The sequence below is a fragment of the Ochotona curzoniae genome, unplaced genomic scaffold (assembly GCF_017591425.1).
Source record: "Ochotona curzoniae isolate NIBS_2020 unplaced genomic scaffold, NIBS_Ocur_1.0 contig_4501, whole genome shotgun sequence".
Taxonomy (NCBI): Eukaryota; Metazoa; Chordata; class Mammalia; order Lagomorpha; family Ochotonidae; genus Ochotona; species Ochotona curzoniae.
In genome coordinates, this window is record NW_024466307.1 from 6,124,949 (window position 1) to 6,145,788 (window position 20,840).

A 20,840-nucleotide genomic window follows, 5' to 3' on the forward strand; every position below is an offset into this window, starting at 1 on the left:
GCTTCCTCCCCTTGCCTGAGTTGGAGACTAAGACAGACCAAGCACCTTACTCAACAACCCTTGCTGGACAACTCTACATGTTTACTGAGGCTCGCTACGGGGACGGTTAAATGTCATTGTTACTGTCATCGATAGCATCACTAGCATCACAAAACCAAAGTGTCTCCTGGCTCTGGCTGGACAGCACTGTGTGCTGTGCAGTGAGGATGCCAGACAGGTGCCAGGCTTCCCAGGGCACGGTAGTGCCTCCGTGATCATCGGATGAAGACCTGTGGAAAACACACCCGGAGTGACAGAGACAGACGAGGCGGGGGGCCCGCAGAGTAATCCAGATGCAGGATCTTCAGCTCCTGGGTGGGAGGTTCTCCAATAAGGTGTCTTAGCAGAGGAGAGCACAGATGGAGAGGATAGGACTGCAAGGTTTGTGTCTAGGTGCTGGGCAAAGAGCAAGGCAGGGATAGAGAGAGCACAGTGGGCGACTCCTTGAGGAACCTGTTCTATGGAAAGAGAGGGGTGCTGGAGAACCCCCTACCCTTGGGACCCGGAAGTCAAGCTACAGAGACCTTGAATTCCAGGCCACAGGGTCCTGGGCTGATCGGGCAGAAACATAGACCCACAGAGGTTTCAGAGTGAGTGGCAGAGATCTACTGATGCTGGGCTGATGCACAGCCTAGGGAGCTGTAGCAGTGTGGAACAGTCTGGAGATAAGTTTGTGCTGGCCAGAGGGGGAGCAGGGGGCTGGCAAAAACGAATCATGCAGGCAGAGCATTGATGCGTTTTGAAACTATTTATGGGAACATTCCTGAAATCAAAATGTATTTGAGATACATTGTACAAAGCACCCTTACTTTTTGCATCCATACATTTACCTGTACCATTTTATGCGTGAATAAACAGGCTAAATATAACACACACAACTACAAGATTAAATCTGTCAATCAGATTGTACATAAAAATCTCAAAGTCCCTGGGAAACAAAACCCCCTGTAAAACAAATGAAATACCCCAAAAACATGTGCTGAGTACACAGTATGGTTTAAGAAATGTTGGCTGAATCTGAATGGAAATTATGCTTCTCTTATAAAAACGTCAAGAAAATCAGCTAAACCAAACCCTCCAGACCTGGGTGGATGTGTCAAAAGCCACAGTTTTCTGTGAAGGGTCATTTGGATGATGTTGGTGGCAAAAGCAATCATAGGAAAAAATACTTTGACCCATTCTCATGAGCAGAATTACAAAGAGTATTTTCACTTGGAAGAACTGCCTGCTGAAGCACAGTATCCAGAGACCCCAGTTTCTTGAAGCCTTACTCTCCACTCCAGGGCCTCTGCGGCTCTAGATCGCACTGGATACAGAGAGAATGACAAAATTTGCCAGCTGAAGTTCAGACGGACACACTAACATATTTCAGCCTGCGTGAGATCTGGCTTGAGTAAACAATCAAATGGAAAATTAGCTGGGTGATTTCAAAAGAAGGGGAAAAAATAGTCAGTTAGGCAGTGCAATGAAGCTTGAACACATCAGAAGAAACTAAAACCCCGGCTTGGTGGGTGCCGATACTGGTTTGCATGGAGGAGCTATTTTGCTACGAGGAAGTAAAACCGCCTCATGAAGAGATGTCATGCTGAGATTGAGGAGTACTGGGCCACGGCCAGCAAGTGGAAACACGTCACGCATGTTCTGAAGAAAGCTTTCTTCGCTTGTTTGCTAATTTTCGTTGAGGGTGCTCAGAAGTGCCAGCACAGCCTAAGACCTCTTGCTCGTTCTTTAAAACACTGACCTGGCGTGGCGGGAGACACAGAAAGCTAGACATCCATCAGAGCTGTTCATTTGGCAAACACCTCCGACTCAATGATTTAAAAAGCATTCTATCTTCTTCTTGAAATATTTGCCCGCTGCTTGGAGATGACGCCGTTTCAGACAATAAGTTGCATGCTTTAAGGCACTTACATATTGAAAGCGAAATATTTTTGAACCACGATGATACTTCTTAATCCATATTTTTAGAGCATGGGGCTATTTTTAAGAACAAATACATTCTGCTTCTTACGGGTGAATTTCTGCTGTTCTTAGCATACTGTGCCAATGAGCATTTTGGAGCCGTATAATAACCATTTTTGTTTCCAGCCACCAAATTGTTATTCCTTTGGCATAATATAGATTCAGGAATGCAAGGCTGTGGATCTTAAACCAGCGATAGAGAACCCTATCATTTGAAAATCAGTGATGAATACAGGCGTGTGGTTTACTGCTAAGAAGAGCCTGCAGTTAAACCGGCTGGTCACCGCAGCCGCGCCCTCACTCCAAGCAGTGTGGCCTGGGCCCAGGCTGCCGTCCTGAGAGCACCAAAGAGAACTGTCTCACGTAAACCCCTGGGGTCGGGGAGGAGGCGACCACCCTCCCAACAAGCCTCAAACACACAGACTCTACCTTTCTTCACGCCAGGTTTTAAAATTATCCTCTGGCTGTTAGGAGGACGATGGCTTTAGATGTGTCTGTACCCAGATGTCACCTTCCCCTGACCACTTAAAAGCCCCCAAATTATAAAGCGCGATGAGCGGCGCTCCTGATTACAGATTCGAAGAAAGTGAAGTACAGACCACTTCAGAGTCCGATGAAATTTTTGAGTTTCATCTGATTACAAATATCGTTGCACATAAAACAGTTTAGGCATTCATGACCCAACTTACATATGGAGGGCAACAGACCCCTCCTCTCTGGGTTACAAGTTTGTAAACACTTATATTAAAATCAGCATAAATAGATGAAAATTGAAATGTGGTGGCAGGAGGGAAAAAAAAAGGTTTTTCTCCCCAGTTGAGTTGCAGACACTTGTTGTTTTTAATTTTTTTTTTTATTGACTCTTATTTTAAGAAGCTGTAAATTCAGCGCACATACTCCTGGCTTCAGCCGTGATGAGGAAGGCATCTCGCCTTGTCTAACCGAGCTCAACTGAGCAGGCAGCTAACTCACTGTAAGCTCCAGGTCTTGACAATCTCTTTTAATGGATTTCAAGGCATTATGAACCTTTTTACTTGCCTATTTTTTTCTTTTCCATAACTTTTTTTTTTTTAATTTATTTTTATTGGAAAGTCAGATATACAGAGAGGAAGAGAGACAGAGAGGCAGGTCCTCTGTCTGCTGGTTCATTCCACAACCAGCTGCAACAGCCGGAGCTGAGCTGATCCAAACCCAGAAACCCAGAGCCTCTTCTGGGTCTCCCATGCAGGTGAAGGGTCCCAAAAACTTTGGGCCATCCTCAACTGCCTTCCCAGGCCACAAGCAGGGAGCTGGATGGGAAGCAGGGCCGCCAGGATCAGAACCTGCAACCATATGGGATCCTGGCGAGCGCAAGGTGAAGACTATGGCTGCTAGGCTACCACGCTGGGCCCTTTTTCCAATTATAAATGGGAGCATATAAAATAATAAGCACAAAACCATGGCTAATTCTGCCCTGAGACTCTTTGCAGAATGTTGCATATCCACATCTCTGAATATTCTCTAGTCTTCTTTCATTTCCATATGCAAGGGGATACCTAATTTTGCTCATTTTCCTTGGCATATGTGTCTCTACCTCTATTATCACTGTGCTGGTTGGGCTTTGATCAGCACATCACAGTTTCAATTACCTCCCGTCTAGTCTCCCAGGTGTTGGCTGCAGGGTTCTTTGAAGGTCCTGAGATGAGCTGCAAAAGGTGCGGGTGCCTTGAAGCTTTTTGCAAACTTTTGCACGCACTGGAGTTTGTAACTAAGTCAGCCAAGGAATGTCTTTCTCCATGATCTCTAGGATCAGTTCGCTTTTTCGTATCATGTTTAACACGGGGACGAGGGTGGGGGCGAGTGCTCTGCTGGACCCTCAAGGCTATGTGTAGTTGGCAGTTCCCAAGGCCAAAGCCAAGCTCACAGTACTCTGCACATGCCCAAGACTTGGCTCTGGCAGTCCAACATCCAGTCACATTCAGGCTCTTGTTTAACTGAAACTCATCTTTTAAGAGGCAGGTGCAGTTCCAGCGCTTTCACGATGCCTTTCAGATAACAAACACACTCTCCTCCTAAGCCCTGCCGTAATGACACCAAAGTTCTAGCTTTTCAACATTTCGCTTGCTTACACAGATACACAGAACATGCTGAAAAAGTCAAGAATTATCTGAGAATGGCACTGGAAGTTAAGTAATTGAGAGAATGTGAGGTGAGAACTGAAAAACATGAGTAACTTGTTACATTCCAATATCAGGAGTCTCTCCTCTTCATGCTACTTGGAGGAATTTTCTAATTTAGATAATGACTGCATACTGATGACCAAGTGCACCATTGAGACGAGCTGTTTATCAACCATATCCTATAAAGTCAGGAAGTCACGCAAGTGCCCACCTACCAAATTTGTTTACAGCGGGTTAATTGAAGCATCTTCTTCACCTGTTGCACGTGCTAATTACCTCACAGCGTATTCCCTTAGTTAACCGCAACTGGCACAAATAAGGTAGACCTTTTCCCTAATGAAAATGAAAACCTTAACAACGACGTCTATCTTTGCTTCCAACTGACAAGTGTTTACTGACCTAGGTTGTTTCTGCACCTGGAGGAATCAACCAGAATTTACTCACACAGAGCTTTTCACAAAAAAGATGGGCTGCAACAAATCCTAGGGAAAAGAACTGTGGGGAGTTGACAATTCTAAGTGAACAGGACTTTTATGAGATGGCTCGGAGGCAGCCTTATTGGATCTAGGGCATGCAGCACCAAGGGATCTCAGAGTTGCACCTGTGTTGGGGAAGATGCGCTCTCTGTGCAGGGGAAACACTGTGAGCATGACAGCATGATGCTCTCGCGCCTGGGAAATGTGGAGTCGGCTCTCATGAACCTCTCGGACGGCAAAAGAAACCACTAAACGTTGCCAAGTTCCATCCAGTTGAATGTGAGCAGCCAGAGGCAGGCGTTTGGCATGGCTTTCCGGGTGTTTGCTTGGGATGCCCACATCACATACTGGGGTAGCTGGCTGCAGTCTCAGCTCTTGTGCTTCTGATCCAGCTACGTGCTGTTGTGTGCCCGCGGGGGCAGCAAGTGCCAGCTGCCTGCTGGTGTGTGCCCGCGGGGGCAGCAAGTGCCAGCCTGAGTTCTTAAGTTCTCCCTCTCATAGAAAGCCTAGAATGGCTTAAATTTAATCTGACCCTTAAATTTAATCTGATCCAGCCTTTAGCTGGTACAGGTGGAGAGTGAATTTGTAGAAAGATAGATGGAGCAGATTCTCTGCTTTTCTAGTATAATGCATTCAAAAAAAAAAAAAGCCAAAGTAACCCAACACTGAAAAAAGTGTAAAAGCAAAGTAAGCAGTCACACGACTTCGAAATGGCTGGTTGTGTCACCTGTGTATCAGCAATGTTACAACAGGGATGGGGGAAAGACAGAGCTAAGAGAATCGGTGAGAAGAAAGCTTGCCAGGAAGCTGACCGCACGGGGCCTGAGGTTGGAGTGGGGCAGGGGAAGTGGAAAGATGGACAGACTATCTGGATGGAGGACGGAGGGAAAGCAAGTAAGGCCACGTTCTATGCTGCATGCTTCCAGGAGAACTCCTCCAGCACTACTGAGCCTTGATTCTTGCAACGCAAGTCATTATTTTATTAGTGCCAAAGAATATCTGGATCAGATTCTCAGACCTTCCTCTGTGGTAGCCATCACCATCACAACCAGGCAACAACATCAGCAACAGCAAACACTGTACCATGTGACTTGCCAATGACAAACTAACTTCCCTACACAGTGCCAGTCACCTGGCAACTGCTATACAAGCATCTGATACAAGCTATGGCCTCCTTAGCATCCTTAGCATCGTGCAGCCTTGACCTGAAGCCAAGCAGTGTGTCCAGAAGTGCCACACCCTGGAGTACAAAGTGACATTGCTCCTTGCAGACTGGTCATGCTGAGATGTAGAAGACTCTTCTGAGTCATTCTAAATCTACAGGAATATAAAGGAAATGAGGAAACTAATGAAACAAGAGACTAAGGGTAGGAGATTAGTGTTGTCCAAAGCCAAAAGAGGAGCATGTATTTTGGCAAACTTGGTCATCAACAATAGACACTGGTTTGGAAGAAGCCGAATTTACATAAAGGGGCCCAGAAAGGTGATGCACTAACCTGTATTTGCAGCCTCCATTCAACTTAATACATATGTGTGAATGGGGAATTTAGCTACAATGAGCACCACAGTGAGTGTTTAAGTTTTAGCATGCTGCTTGGAGTAGATGATTAAACATGCTTTAAATGTACATTTGGTGATGTTTTAGTCGACAGTCCTCTCTGTTAATCGATTCAGAAGCTCAGAATGCTTTCCTACTTTCTGTCAATTTAACAACAGACTGATTTCTTATCAGAATCATTCAACATGAGGCTGGTGATGCGGCATTGCCCAAAGAGCCCCCACCTGTGCCGCCAGTATCCCATTTGGATAAAGGTTCATGTCCTGTCTGTTCCATTTCCAACCTATCTCTCAGAAAAATAGTGGAATATGAACCAAATGCATGGGGCCCAGCACCCAGATGGGAAGCCTAGAAGCAGCACCTGGTTTTGGCTTGACCCAACCCTGAATGTTGCAGCCCATATAGGGAGTGAACCTGTTGGATGGAAGATCTTTCTGTCTCTCCTCTCTTTCAAACCAAAAAAAAAAAAAAAAACCCTTAAAAAAATCCCTCTCAACATGATAATGAGATGTCTATCATTTAAAAGTTTGTACCACTAGTTGTTACCTAGGAGACAATTCCTAATAAATGGATAGATAAACTGGCTCTATTTAGTAATCTGGAAACAGTGTATAATTTATGCATAATATCTGATTTGGGGAAATTTGGAGCTGACTGTCATGGGTCCACACTGAGCTAAACACATAGCCGGGACTACAAAGCCAGGTTTGCTTTTTTTCACTTCAAGAAAATATTGTATCCACTGAGCTTTCCCCATTAGAACAATTTAGAAAGTAGCTATCTTCTATTGAATAGATGATAATCACATACCTAATGACATTCATTTCCATCAATTCATCTGATGTCTGACAAGTTTGAAGATTAGAAGTTTCTAATATCACGATGTTGTCTTGTGCTTCAATGAACATACATCTTTTTTTTTTTTTGTAGAAAATTAGCTCAAATGGTGCATAGCAAACTTGTTCAGACACCTTCCTGCTATACCGGACGTGATCTGCCAGCATTGTAGATGCTAGTCCTCTATTGTTATGCCCTGAAAATCTGAAGAGCTTTAGGACCACCAGGCCATTCAAGCTGTTACAAATCACAATCATTTTTTCCCTCTTTTTTTTTTTTTCCAGGGAAAAGGAGATCTCTACCACAAGAGGCAACCACAAGGCACTCAGGGTCAGAAATCTGGGAATGATGGACGCTTCAAGATGCTTCAACTGGGACAAGACAGATTTCAGATTCATACCTTGCTAAAACCTTTTGGGTGTGGGCTCTCAAATGAAAATCATGTCTCTGTTCCTTCTGGGGGCTTCTTAAGGAAAAATGTAATGCAGCATTGTGCTCCACCGTAAAGCAGCTCCTGTGCAACCCCAGCCCGTACTGTAGTGTATTCTTAGAAAAAACCCCAAGACACACCAAAGCCAAGGCTATTCTTGGCTGTAGCATTTCAGGGGCAGCAGACACTCTAAAAAGAGACTGGTTCTTTTGCTTGACCATGTCACCTGACGCTGGGCCAAGGCGCCACGGATTTCATAGCTAGCCCACTAGTCCTTGGCACTCCCTGGGCTGTGTCTTACTCAGGGGTCTCCTCTCTGTTAGACTCGGAGCTTTGAACATAAAACCCACGCTCTCAGCTCTTAGTATTGAGTGATTTTTTTCCCCCAAAGATTGTGTGTTTCTATTAGAAAATAGGTCTGGACTGGCCAACCATTCTTGCACTCATCCCAGCTTGTGGCAGATGAGGAAACCGAAGGCCAGGGAGCTCCTGCGATGAGGCTGGGGTTTCCCTGTTAGCAGGTGGGAGAGCTCTGATCTGAATTCAAAACATAGGCTGCTTGCATGACATTGTTTAAAAGCCAGCTGTCTGAGACTCAGTAGGCTTGCTGTCCCTTGGTGAAAGTTCCATTTGCAAATAGGAAAGAAATGGACAAGATGATCTTTGCAGTAAACAGGTAGTCAAATACCCTATGTTTGGGGGACTGAGTTTCTGAAGGGGTTGTTTTCAACTGCGTCATAAAAAATGATATGGAACCTTGCTATCTTAAAAAGAATTCCACTTAACAGTGAATGATAGATTTATGACTCATTTAATTGTTCACTTCTTGTGATTTGGGGGCTGTCTCCTTGATAAAAATGAGGGGGTGTCTTCATTATTGACACAATCGCTCATTCTCTCTATCATTTTTATAAACAAAAATATTGAGACAGGAGAAATTAGAGAGAACGTGACAGAAGAGAAAGAATAATTACTTGTGGTTTTAACATTTACACAACTGCTGCGAGCACAGCAGAAGTTCATCATGCTCAGAGCGCTGCTTGGCATCACTCCACAGTCAGCTCCAGGCGTATTAATACACCTGCTCTCCTCCTGCCTTAGGACCGAGGGTCACACCCGGGGCCTGCCAAGTCTACAGACAGGCATCTCCTCCACTTAACAATGAGTAGGATTGACTGGGCCTGCACTCAACCACACGTCGCAGGTCTCGATGAGAAAGCCAGACTGCAGACACTCACAGCACAGACCACAGCCACTATTCAGGAACTGAGCCTGCAGCAGGGACAGTCCTGGGTGCCTTGCACTTATTATCTCATTCAGTGCTCATACCACTCCCCCGAAACAGCAATTCACAGACTTTTCAAGGGCAATGATGCCATTCCTAAAATAATTTCATTGACTGCTGTATTATTCTGAATATTTGTGTCTAAAGCATTTCCTCAAATTCTTGATGAAGCAAATATTTGGCTCCAGGAGTTCAGAGTTTTCACCAAGTCATTTCACTCGTTTTCTTTCTTTCTTTTTTTTTTTGTTTACAGTCACTGTGTGAGTTCACACTATCATGTTTGGATATGTAACACGACCACGGACCTCGAGTTGTTCTCCTGTATTAGCACAGCCTGTCTTTTTTCTACTTCCAATCCAACATTGTGAATTCTTCAATCTTTCCTGGAGATACCAGGTGGACCCTTCAGATGGGAGGACATGGTGTGTGGTCAAACAGCACTTATATGCTGAGTCCCTTCAGAGCAACTATGGCAGAGTGATAACAAATGAGCCCAGGGAATATTCAGCACTCATAGCTAGATTATAAAGGGGAATTATTTATCCACAGCTTTGGTATAAGGGAGATTTCTTCAGTACAAAGTAGTCCGTGGTCTCTCCATTATGAGATGATACATGATGAATTGAAATCCAATGGGCCTACAGTGCAGCTCAAAATGCAAAACCTGATAGAGTTTCATCTGAGAAGAGCCAATCACACTCTTAGCTGATGGCCATGAAGCACCGTGAGAAAGTCCCTGGTAGATTAAAACACTGATTTTTAAAGAGGGGCTTTCTAACCACTTCCTCCTATAGCATCTGCTGTCTGCTGATGCCGGATTGCACTATTACTTATGATTATGGAAAAGTCTCCCTTGCTGCGATGGCTCCAAACAAAATTTCATGGTGATATCACAAAATAGGAAGAGAGAATCTGATAGCGTATAATGAAAAAAAAAGGCAAATTTTGAGTAAAACAAGTATTTTTAGAGAGGGAAATATTAACTGCCTGAATTCAGCATTAGAAAGATTAACCAAAGCTTTATCATCAGTTAGTCTTAGATGAAATCATTGCTCAAGATTAAAGACACCAGCTTCCACATTGCTTTATTAAAGAGCACACTTTAAAAAAAGTTTCTGAACAAAGTTGAATTAAATGTTTACTTCAGTGAACATTTTGAAATGCCTACATGACTTGTTAATACATGGTTATCATTAATTCTTATAATCTTTTCAAAAAATTATGTTCATTTACATGGAGAGAGAGACTGAGACAGAAAGAGAGAGCGTTAGAAAGAAATAAGGGAGAGAACCATCTCCCATCTGCTGGTTTACTCTCCAAATGGCAGCAAAAGCTGGGAGTGCGACAGGCCATAGCCTGGAACATGGGACTCCATTCAGGTCTCCTGTGTGGCTGGCAGGGCCCCAAGTACTGAAGTCACCACTTGCTGCCCCCCAAGACACATAGCAGGAAGCTGATTCCGAGGCAAGCAGCTGGAACTTTGGTCAGTAACACCACTGCAGATCGTGCCAAGAGGTGACCCAACGGCTGTGACAAATTTCAGGTCTGGATTGCTTACTTCCTGTAGTGTGAAGTCTGGTAAAAGTGAGCAGCTTAGTACAAAGCGCACACAGCCTGAGTGGTCTGTGGTAGCCATGCACACCCGACCCCTGTGTGAGAACTTGCATGGCCTCACGCATTCAGCAGCTCCCTCCGCACCAAGCTCATCCTTCCCCAACATGGCAGCACGATGCTGGACTCCTTCCTTGTATGAGCTTTTCCGGATCCCTCACATGTGAGCATCCAAGCCTGCATTTTCCATGAGTTTTCTGAACAATCCCCCATAACAGGAGAGAGAATAAGAAGACTTGGGAATGAGGATCTGTAATACACAGAGGACTCCAAAACCTGCTAAAACACGCTAGGAAGCCCTCAGTTAAAATGTCTCTTTTCCAGAGCTGGTGCAATGGCTCAACTGTCTAATCCTCCACCTGCCAGCACCAGCACCCCATATTGGTGCAAGTTCATGTCCCGGCTGCTCCACTTCTGATCCAGCTCCCTGCTTGTGACCTGGGAAAGCAGTGGAGGATGGCCCAAAGCCTCGGGACCCTGCACCTGTGTGGGAGACCTGGAAGAAGCTCTCAGTTTCATTCAGATCAGTTCAGCTCTGGCCATTGCACCCACTAGAGAAGTGAACCAGCAGATTGGAAAATCTTTCTCTGCCACTATCTGTAAATTTCTTTCAAATAAAAATAAATAAAAGATAAACATTTCCCCTTTCCCTGTGTAATTCAGACTCCATTCAGAATTAAGTCAAGCCAAAGGTGAAAGCTGCTACATGCTGACTGAACCTGTGGCATTTTCACTTGTCTCTGACCTGCTTTTCTGACCTCAGCGACTGGGGCACTTTGCTTTAGCTGCATTCTACCAGGTCTTTGAACTGGGAGTGGACCCTTGCTTTGTCAGTACGGCTATGCATCATCTGCCATAAGTTTCCAAGTAAAGGACTTAGAATTGTTTTCCTTCAATATATCACGGTAAACTTCATTTGGGATACAAATATCAGGTACTAAATTAAATAGTAATAATTAAATCATTAGATTTTTATATCTATATTGAACTCAGATATACTAGGAATAAATAGTGTTTTTTTCCCCCAGAATCCTTTATGCTGACAGCGTTATACTTTCAAAACAGAATTCCAATTAGCTGTTTCTCATGCTGCTTAATAATATTTTTAAAAGTAATAAAAATCATGTCTTATGCCAACAATTAGATTTTGAGAGCATTTAAGTGCTATCCCCTCCCGTTGAGAATATTACAGTCTGAATTTGTAGCTTGTTAGGCAACAAAGGTGCAAACTGATTAAAACCAATCACTTTAAAATTAATTTTTAACTCCCTCACTGGCACTTTAAATCTTTGAGTAAGAATTGAGAATGAAATTCTATCATTCACATTTAAATGGTTGCAACTGGAGGACAAGATGCTAAATGAAACAAATTGGAGACAGAAAGACACATACGGCATGTGGTCCTTTATAGGTAGGAGTTAAAATTCAAAATGAGAAAAAAGAAAACAAAGAAATGCAAGTTGAGTATCAGTATTGCTGCAAATATAGTTTTGTCAAACTTTTTTGTACCTTTGTTAAATTGTTAAGAATGATTTATTATTATATCTTGATGAGTGATCATTTTTCAAATTTGCAGTAGGTAAGGGAATGCCTTATTTGATTGTGTTCGTAGCCCTTGTCTGCATTCCTGAGGAACTATGGGTCCTCTTTACTGTTTACTTACTGGGCAACATTAAGCCTTAGTTTATAATGTAAATAAAAAATAAATAGGTCATCTAAAACAAAAAAAAAAACCACCAATGAAAAAGGAAGTAAATACAGAGAAGTCTTTCTGGCGGATAAGAAAATCAGCCAAGAAATTTTTGACAGACATCCTCAAAAATATATTCTTGCAAAATAGTTGTATTGAAAATTATGTATTGTGTAATCTTAGAGTTCAATTTTGTCATAGGCTAATATTTTCATTTTCAATGTTGCATGAACTACAAAAAAATACTATGTAAGTCAAACTTTATAAATTTGATCTTAAGATCTGATATGCAAATGAACTACACAGACACTGTGTCCGCCACGGTGGTGGGTCCTGTGACCGGAGGGTCCGCAGGGTCCATGGGACGCAGACTTTCGAAGGCTGGAAAGCAGGCCTCCACTGCATGCTCTGCCACCACCCAGCAGCACACTGCCACTGCAAATTTAGCTGATAGAAATTAAGCATTCCAGCAGTGACAATGCTTGACAACCAAATGCATAAAATAGTAAACAATTAACAATCAAAATAAGGAAACAGCTGCTAGTTTCTTTTTATAAAAATTATATCTAATTGACAATAAATGCCAATTAAAATTATTAACCAATATACATAAATCTCCTCTGCCTTATTGTCACGTGGTGATGTCGACTCCCTTGAATTGCCAAAGGGATTCCTAGATGCTTCTCTCCTCTCTTTCTCTCTTTTTTGCTTTGTGTTCTCAACCATGAAGCAGTGAATGAAAATCATGGAGGGTCCCTTCTTTTTAAAAATGATTTTTTGTTTTATTCAGCTATGGTTAGAGAAGTTTTTTTTTTTTTTAAGATTTATTTATTTGAAAAGAAGAGCTACAGAAAGTGGGGAGACAATGAGAGAACGAGGAGAGGGAGAGGGAGTGAGCTTCCTCCTGCTGGCTCACACCCTACATGGCAGCAACAGTTGGGACTGGGACACACAAAGACCTGGGGCTCCAACTAGTGCCGTTATGGGATTCCAGTGTCACAGATGGTGGATGAATATGCTAGACTACAACACCAGCTCTAGACTGAAGCTTTCTGGTCCATAAAAGCCAACCACATCATTAAAGTGCAAATAAAAGGGAGAACAAATAATCTAACACACGGCATTACCGTGCACATGGCTGTTCCCATTAAATATGATGATTACAAGAACTCAACTGGATCTTACAATCATCTATAACCACTCATATTAGCATGTTAAAAGCCCTAATGCACAGAGATACGACAAAATGTAACTTTAAAAGCAGTGACTCTTAATTTTAATTGTTGAGAGGAAGGGATTAAGTAGTGGAGAAGTAATTGTCAAATGCAACCTGGAAATGTCCCCGTTACTAACTAATGTATTATAATGATTTGCTGCACATTCTCCTCGCATCGAGAGGCCAGCCCTGTCAGTCACTTCTTTTTAACTGCTTTCCTTCATCTTTGAGATGATTTCAGTTTAAGAAATAACAGGATCACCTGTGTAAGAGGCGATCTGTGATGGCCTGAGACACTAACCCACACTTCATTTACTGCCACCTCTCAGATCTTCCAGTTTCCCCTTAGGAATATTTGCAAGTGAGAAGCTGGCATTGTAGTACGGTACATTAGGCTGCCACCTAACATGTCAGTTTGAGTCCTGGATGCCCCACTTCTGATCTGGCCCAATTCCCTGCTAATGCATCTGGGAAAGCAGTAGGAGATGAGTGAGTGCTTGGGCCCCTGGAGCCCGCTTACTCTATCCCCTACTGCCTTCCCGGTGGGAGTCCTGGAGGCTACTTGGGGAGTGAGCAAGTAGATGGGAGATTCTGCTCCCTCTCCTCCCTCACCCCAGCTTTGTCATTCAAATCAATTCGCAAATCTAAATTTAAAAAATGCTTTAATATATGTATTACAAAGTTAGAAAAACTTCGGACTTATTGGCAAATGAAGTTCAGGTATTTAATGAGGAGGTTAATTAGGCATGCAGGGTACCGTGTCAGAAGAATATATTATTTTTATAAATGAACAAGAGGATATCTTTTCATATTTAAAAGCTACCTAACTTTCTTTTGAAAGTTCTTCCTGCTTTACATGAACACTATTAACGCTTTGTGTCTAGAAGATCCAATTCTCCTTTATTCAGCTATCACACTCCTACTGAGCATCTGCAGTGTTGTTGAGCTGGGGAGACAAGCTGAGAGAGAGAGACACAGTTGGTCCCCAAAAGCTGAGTGTCTAGGACATAGGTTTACCCAGGTACTGCAATAACAGTACTATGGTCTGAGCAATTCAAGCAGAAGCTTCTGCGGCTGTAGAAGAGGCAGAAGGGCTGAGCTGAGGGCTGCTGCGTGCTCAAGAGCACTGGGTGGCACAGGCAAGGGAGGCAGGAGGAGTGGCAGGGAGAGCAGGGCATGGCTGTTCAGAGTGGTAGCACTGTGATGCCAAAGAGCACAGATCCTGCAGCCTGGCTGCCTAAGTCCCACCTTGGGCAGCGATCTCACCTGCCTGTGCTTCACCTTCCCCACCCGTAGCAGCAAGGCGATGTGAGCATTTACAAGAACTGTCAGGAGAATGAATGCACTCCTTCCAGTGAAGCACAAAGTAAGGGCCATTTCTGTGTTTCCCTGAGTGGTTGATGCCTTACACAAAGGGAATCCTGGAGACTGGGGGTCAGAAAGAGGTCCAGGCGTCATCCCGAAGCCACTGTTGGATTTCTGCCATGAGCATGATCCTCTACATTAGTTTGTGGCTTTAAGAAAGCCCAGGGAACAGTGCTGGCAGGATGTAAGATCAGGAGACCCGAACAAGAGCAGTGGGAGGTGGGAATCAGAGGGGGCTGCATCCTGAGAGCCCCAGCAGGCAGAGTGGCTAAGAACTGATGACTCACGGGCCCGATGGCATGAGGGGCCAGGACCTGGCTGCAAAAGAGGACTGGTGTTGAGCCAGCTGAACTGACAGAACACTTACCTGCTTGGCCTTCTGGTGTTTATTTACACACAAGCAATGTTAAATTTACTCCCTTTCCCTGTGACATCATCTCCTTTTTATAAGCTGGCATGAAGATGGTGGGGGCAGTGTGCGGAGAGAGACTCCAAACGCTAAAAAGTATTAGACTAGCATAGACGTCCTGCCTCTCAGCCACAGAGTCTCGCACTTGTCTGAGCCCTGAATTCCAATATTCGTTGGAGTTCAAGAATAATAGTCAAGAATCAGAAGGCTCTCTTTTGGCCACTGTGCTTTACTTTTCTGCCCTGAAAGAGAGGGGGCAGCCTGACAGGCTTTGATGTCCCCTGGTGCTGGGTGACTCTGACATTAGCACAGATATATTCAGCTGTGGCATATGACACTGGCTGGGACTGGAAGGCAGGACAAGGCAGCTGATATATGACAGCCCAGCTCAGGACTAAAGGCAGCTGCAACACGCACCCCTTGGCACTGGAGTCACCAAGGGCTTCGGCCTCCAAGCTTTCAAACGCGGGTAAGTAACTTGTGACCATCTATGACGTGCACCGTCCATAAGCTTCTGGCTACATGATGCCGCCGATAAACAGTATTTAGTATTTTTATAACAGAACCTCTCAGTGTTTTTTTTTTTTTTTCCTCACTGCTTTTGGAAGAGCATGTTCTCATGGCTACAGCACAGGTCCTCAGAGGGAGGATGCCACTGCTAAGCTTGTGAGATCTTGTTGGTTCTCCGATGCTAGAGTTGCATGTGGTAAACTCTTTCCCTTCAGTGACTTGATCATTCCCAGAGGACAATTTAATGGAGTGGACTGTCAGACCACTGACAATGATGGCGTAATGGAACAACACGAGGAATCCATAGCATTGTGGCTAGTGAGCAGTACAAGAGGCCACTTCCACCAAAGCTGAGTAAACCAGGTTTTTCTGTATATGGTTTCTTTGTTTTAAACAACTGTTACTAATTTTCATCCCTGCTATCAGCTAGTACCCAAATAGCAATCCAACCCGTGCAGCAAGACCTTGGCCCAAACGCCATAACATCTCCATAATTTTCCTTGTACTCAACACTGTGCTTTGTAGCCACTCACACTGTCCACTGTTGTCTCTAATAGGGTATTCAGCAGAGGCTCAAATCCAAGAAACACTGGTCTGGATTTGACCTGGTCCTCTAGTTTCGAAGTTAAAAACCACAAAGTATGTTTTGACAGAAAAAAAAAATAAGATTCAACACAATATGATCAATTGAGTTTGCCCACTAAATTGACTCTATTTAATTTTTAAAAGATCTATGAAGTGGGAAGCCAAGGCTATTCATCACATTTGTTCATTTACTTTGTGGTTCTAACACTTCTTCATTTCACACTGAATTACTGAAGAGTCAACATCAGAAACGAGAAATATCAGCCCTACACTGATGTATTCATAAAAATATTTCTGCATGCCCATTTTCTTTGTCTGCTTTCTTATAATTAGCAGCGTATTATATTAGACTAAGGCAAAATACTCCATCGAGGCTGTCCATGGATATTTCAATAGACTTGAATCTTTTTTGACATTTCAAATATAACCTTGTGCCACTCAGGCATACCTCCTACTATTTTAAATGTATAGCATCTTCCAGTTGCACGGATTACCATGGTTACTTGTTATACCAAGAGTGAACTCCAGTTGGCATTTAAAAGCACTGTGCTGTCTTAACCCCTGCATTGAAAATGACATCAACATCTCAATAATCGCAATATTAGGAACTAACACGGAACCCCAGAGGATTGTGGCTCTGAGGCAGCTGGACACAGGATAAAAAGTTCTTAAGAGATGGAGGACATTTAAGGGACTTTGAGGAGGTGTATGATATTCATGGTCTCTAAGAGATATTTTCACTGCCAACTGTGGTTTTATTTTACTAACAGAATTGCTGAATGCTTAGAATCCTGCACTCCCCACCCCCAACCCTGCCTTTTTTTTTTTAATGTACTTATCTTCAGAAATACACGGGACCCCAGCACGTCGTTGGGTAGGAAAAGGTTCGCCACAGTCAGGATCAAGTTCATCAGAACCCAGCCCTCAATTGTTCCCTAAGCAGTTGAAGTTTTGTTAAGGAATGTTCTTGTTCAGAAGCAGTTTTCTTCTAAGTAATTATTGGATCATGGCTGCTTGAGAAAAGTGCCTTAGCAATTCCTGGGGGCCATTTTTACACGCCTCTCCCAGGCCTCTTGATTTCACCTGTGCCCTGGAAGACATCCCGGACGCAAGCCTGACTCACCTGCACTGGTGCCTGCACCGGAGGTGAGGTCTCCGCCCATCAGACCACCTAGGAGTGAAAAAGGACCATCAAACTCTGTTCCTTTAGCAAGCGCTCCTCCCGAGAGTCAGAACCTGGGGAAATCCTCCTGAAATCAGAGGGCTGATACTTGCCTTCCCGTGACATGCTGTGCTCAAACGTTACTCATGCATTCAATGACTGACACTTTGTGCAATCTTTTTTTTTTTTCTTGGAAAGACTACATTTTAAAAAGCCAGTGTTTGACTACTCTCGGCATTTTTTTAAAAATTATTTCCAAGTCTAGGCTTTTTCCTAAGCAGATGTTTTATACAGAGGATAAAGACGTTAGGTCTTCTATCCGCTCACATAACTGTACATCTGATGTCGAATTCTTGAAATTATGTTTCACAACATTCATTCTGTGCAATATTGTTGCATCTGGGAAGTACATCAAGATCAAAGATGGATTGGCCTACATTTATGACGAGATTTATTACTGATACAATAAAATAAATTTGCGCTACCACAAAGTTATGAATATATATGTATGTTATACTAACTTAAGAAAGTGTATTAAGTTTGGCAATGTTTGCATGAGAGAGGAGGTTTCAGATATTGAATATAATAATTGTTTTTAGTTTATAACAACAAGGGTTAGCCCCCCCTAAAAATGGTGATAATATTATCTGGAGTTTCTAAATACTTTGAATAGGCTACTCTATAATTACTAGGAGTTGGTTCAAGCTTTAGAATTGGAAGAAAATATACATTACCTTTTAAGAAAATGATTATTGTTTGTCATCCAGTAACAGTTTGTGTCAAATTAATAAAACTAATAAGCATTAATAAAATCGGTTAGCATTTATAAGAACAAAAATACAACTGCATCTAAATAACTTTAAAAGAAATACATTCAACATTGCTCTTAAAAATGTGTGCTTAAAATTTCAAACATATTAAGAAAACAGAATGTCACACTCTATTTTTGTACACATTCTCCAGAGTCAACGTTAATAAAAATTGTTCATTTGTCTGTGTTTGTATTTTTCCTACAGAGCTTTTTAAATTAAAATCTTTTAAAAATTCCTATACTGAAAAGAAATTTATGTTAGCTCTAATTGTGAGGCAGGCATCTAAACATTTTAGAGGTAGAATTCTTCCACAAACACAAAGCATTTATTATAGCCATATTAAATGCATATGGAAAATATGCCAAATTCCCTATGGTGTGAGTGATTTTTTTCAAAATGAGATTCAAGCATGTCATGTTTTGCTACATGTGACTTACAAATATTTTTGTGCCGCCCCTGGAAACATGAGGAATGATATGGACTGAATTCCTAACACGAGCTGGGCAAGAAGGAAGACATCTTCCCCACAAACTCTTTAAGCCCTGGGCATTGGGACAACTATTGAACCCAGTGCCTCAGAATGTATTTCAGTTGATCTGGGTTTATAAGAATAGACAAAATTTTCTGCATATCAATTGTGTTATTCCAGCATGTATTTCTTTTTTTCTGCTTTAAATCCTTCATGTAACAAGTCACTCTCTAAGCAGACAGAAATTGCCCACTGTAGTAAAAAACTAAAATGCACAAATGCCACCAGGGTCTGCAGGAGGAGAAGGGAAAAAAATATCAAGGGTAGAACGCAAGCTGGAGACAAGATACTTGACGCTCTGTGTGAAGACGTGTATGGTTAAAATATAGCCACAGGAGGAGCTAAAGGACAGGCCAAAAGACAAATGGCAGATGAAAGAAGATTTTGGAAGACAGACTGAGAAAACTAGACTTTATGACCTAGAAGACCTTGGTGGGGTGGAAGTGATACAGGCAAGGAAGAGAACAGAAAACCAGAAAGCATCTGACAGACACACTTTAGCTTTTACCCACAGTGCTTTCTGTTCGCATCCTGTGTTGGACCTACCTGCGTTACCTGCACTCGGAGGCCGATGTGTTACGCCAGGAGACATGCTATTCCTCTGCAGAGAAGGGTGGGCCAGTGGCAAGAGGTTGGGGTTTCCCAGGGAGCTGACTGGGTTGCTATACACCAAGCTGTTGTGGCTGGACACTGGGATGGAGACTGGCATCTCAAAGTTGGGGGGTGGAACAGCCTGGAGCAACACAAAATTCACAAAACAAAAGCAAGGGGTCAAAGAGGGGAACAGTAAGTGGAGCTCTCATGTGCAGAAGAGCTTGGCTTTTTGAAGAAAAAGTTCAAGTTCCCAATGGCTGGGTGTCTAGAAAGCCCACAAAGAGCTCTCCAGATGTACAGATCATAAATTGATTTCTTGAATGTGCTTTGAGCTCCCCCGTCTTCCCAACTATTAGAAAATGGCTCACTTTTGTTTAAAACAAAGCCCTGCCTCATTAGGCTCCATTGTCTTTGAATTCCATTCTATTAAGTAATAATTGTTCATTTGCGATATCTGAATCGGGTGCCAGTAATGCCTTCAAGATCAAAGGTACATGACTGGGATGACTTCACAGAGGAAAAAAAAAAAGAATTAAAATGCAAACCAGATCCTTTAGTTTAATTGCTTATTGAAGCATATTTATGCAGAGGTTTAATGATATAAAATCATCTCCAGGCGCGTGAATAGCACATATAGCTTAATTATTATTTTTAAAAGCCTTCCTTTTTAAAAGCAACACTAAAGATAATAGGCATTTTAAGATACAGAATTCAACGGAGCACGTATCATTCAATAATTCACGTGTTAAAATGTTTGTTCAGAAGATCCACATGCCCCACGTCTCGGTACACATGTACTACCGGCATCCGTATCTTAAACAAGAGTTGAAAATTATTTAGTGAAATGAAGCTGTGTGGATATCTAATTAAAATAATTCATGTCTCAATTGTTAATCCTCAGTATTATTTTGTCAAGTTCAGCAGAATTATTATATTTCTGCTTCCACTAACTAGATACTCACAATCATCTCTCCTTTTTTTTAAAAAAAATTTTTTTTTTCAAATGAAAATACTGTTTGTATTGTCAGAGAGCTCACAATGTGAGAATATGCAACACTCCTAATAGATAAGGTTTGTGGAAAATGCAGTGAGCTGACCCATTTATTTCGGTGCAAAGAAGTTTTGAAACACATGCATAGGAGGGTCTCCAAAAAGTTCATGAAAAATATGGATGAAAAAATCGCATACATGGCTTATCTATCTCTATGTCATGCTGATAATGCTGGAATCAGGATTTGCATGAGGTATGCCCTCGGCAGCCCCAGTGAAGGCGCTGCCCAAGCTCATGTGCACGCACGCAGACAGCTGAGCTGCTGTTACTTTTCTGCTCTGTATTTTTCCCTCTCGTGCTCCTTCAGCTCCAGCTGGCTTGCATCGACCCCGTGGTCTGCGCTCTTGGCGTGTTCATCTTAGTGATGATGGCGACACTGCTGTGTGTTTCGGCTTAGGCTTCTTTATTTTCCATTCCTTATGGTTTCTTTTTTTCCCCCCACATTCTGGACATGTGGACAGTGATAAAGGTCTCCCAGATCCTTTCTTCCATGTGTCTTTGATTTTTTTTTTTGAGAGGGGAATAAAACATGTTCATGGGATCTATTGATGCACTCATTC

At 42.7% G+C, this 20,840-nt stretch overlaps 1 protein-coding gene across 9 annotated transcripts in view; it reads right to left on the reverse strand.

The window, feature by feature from the left end:
* MEF2C (myocyte enhancer factor 2C) overlaps positions 1-20,840 on the reverse strand; it is a 146,823-nt gene that overhangs the window by 14,341 nt on the left and 111,642 nt on the right. For all 9 annotated transcript variants that reach the window (XM_040986026.1, XM_040986030.1, XM_040986027.1 and 6 more), the window contains 2 exons: positions 19,182-19,368; positions 17,256-17,303 (listed from right to left, as the gene is read on the reverse strand). In XM_040986026.1, coding sequence (XP_040841960.1) covers positions 17,256-17,303; positions 19,182-19,368 — 235 coding nt within the window. The remainder of the gene's footprint in view (positions 1-17,255; positions 17,304-19,181; positions 19,369-20,840) is intronic.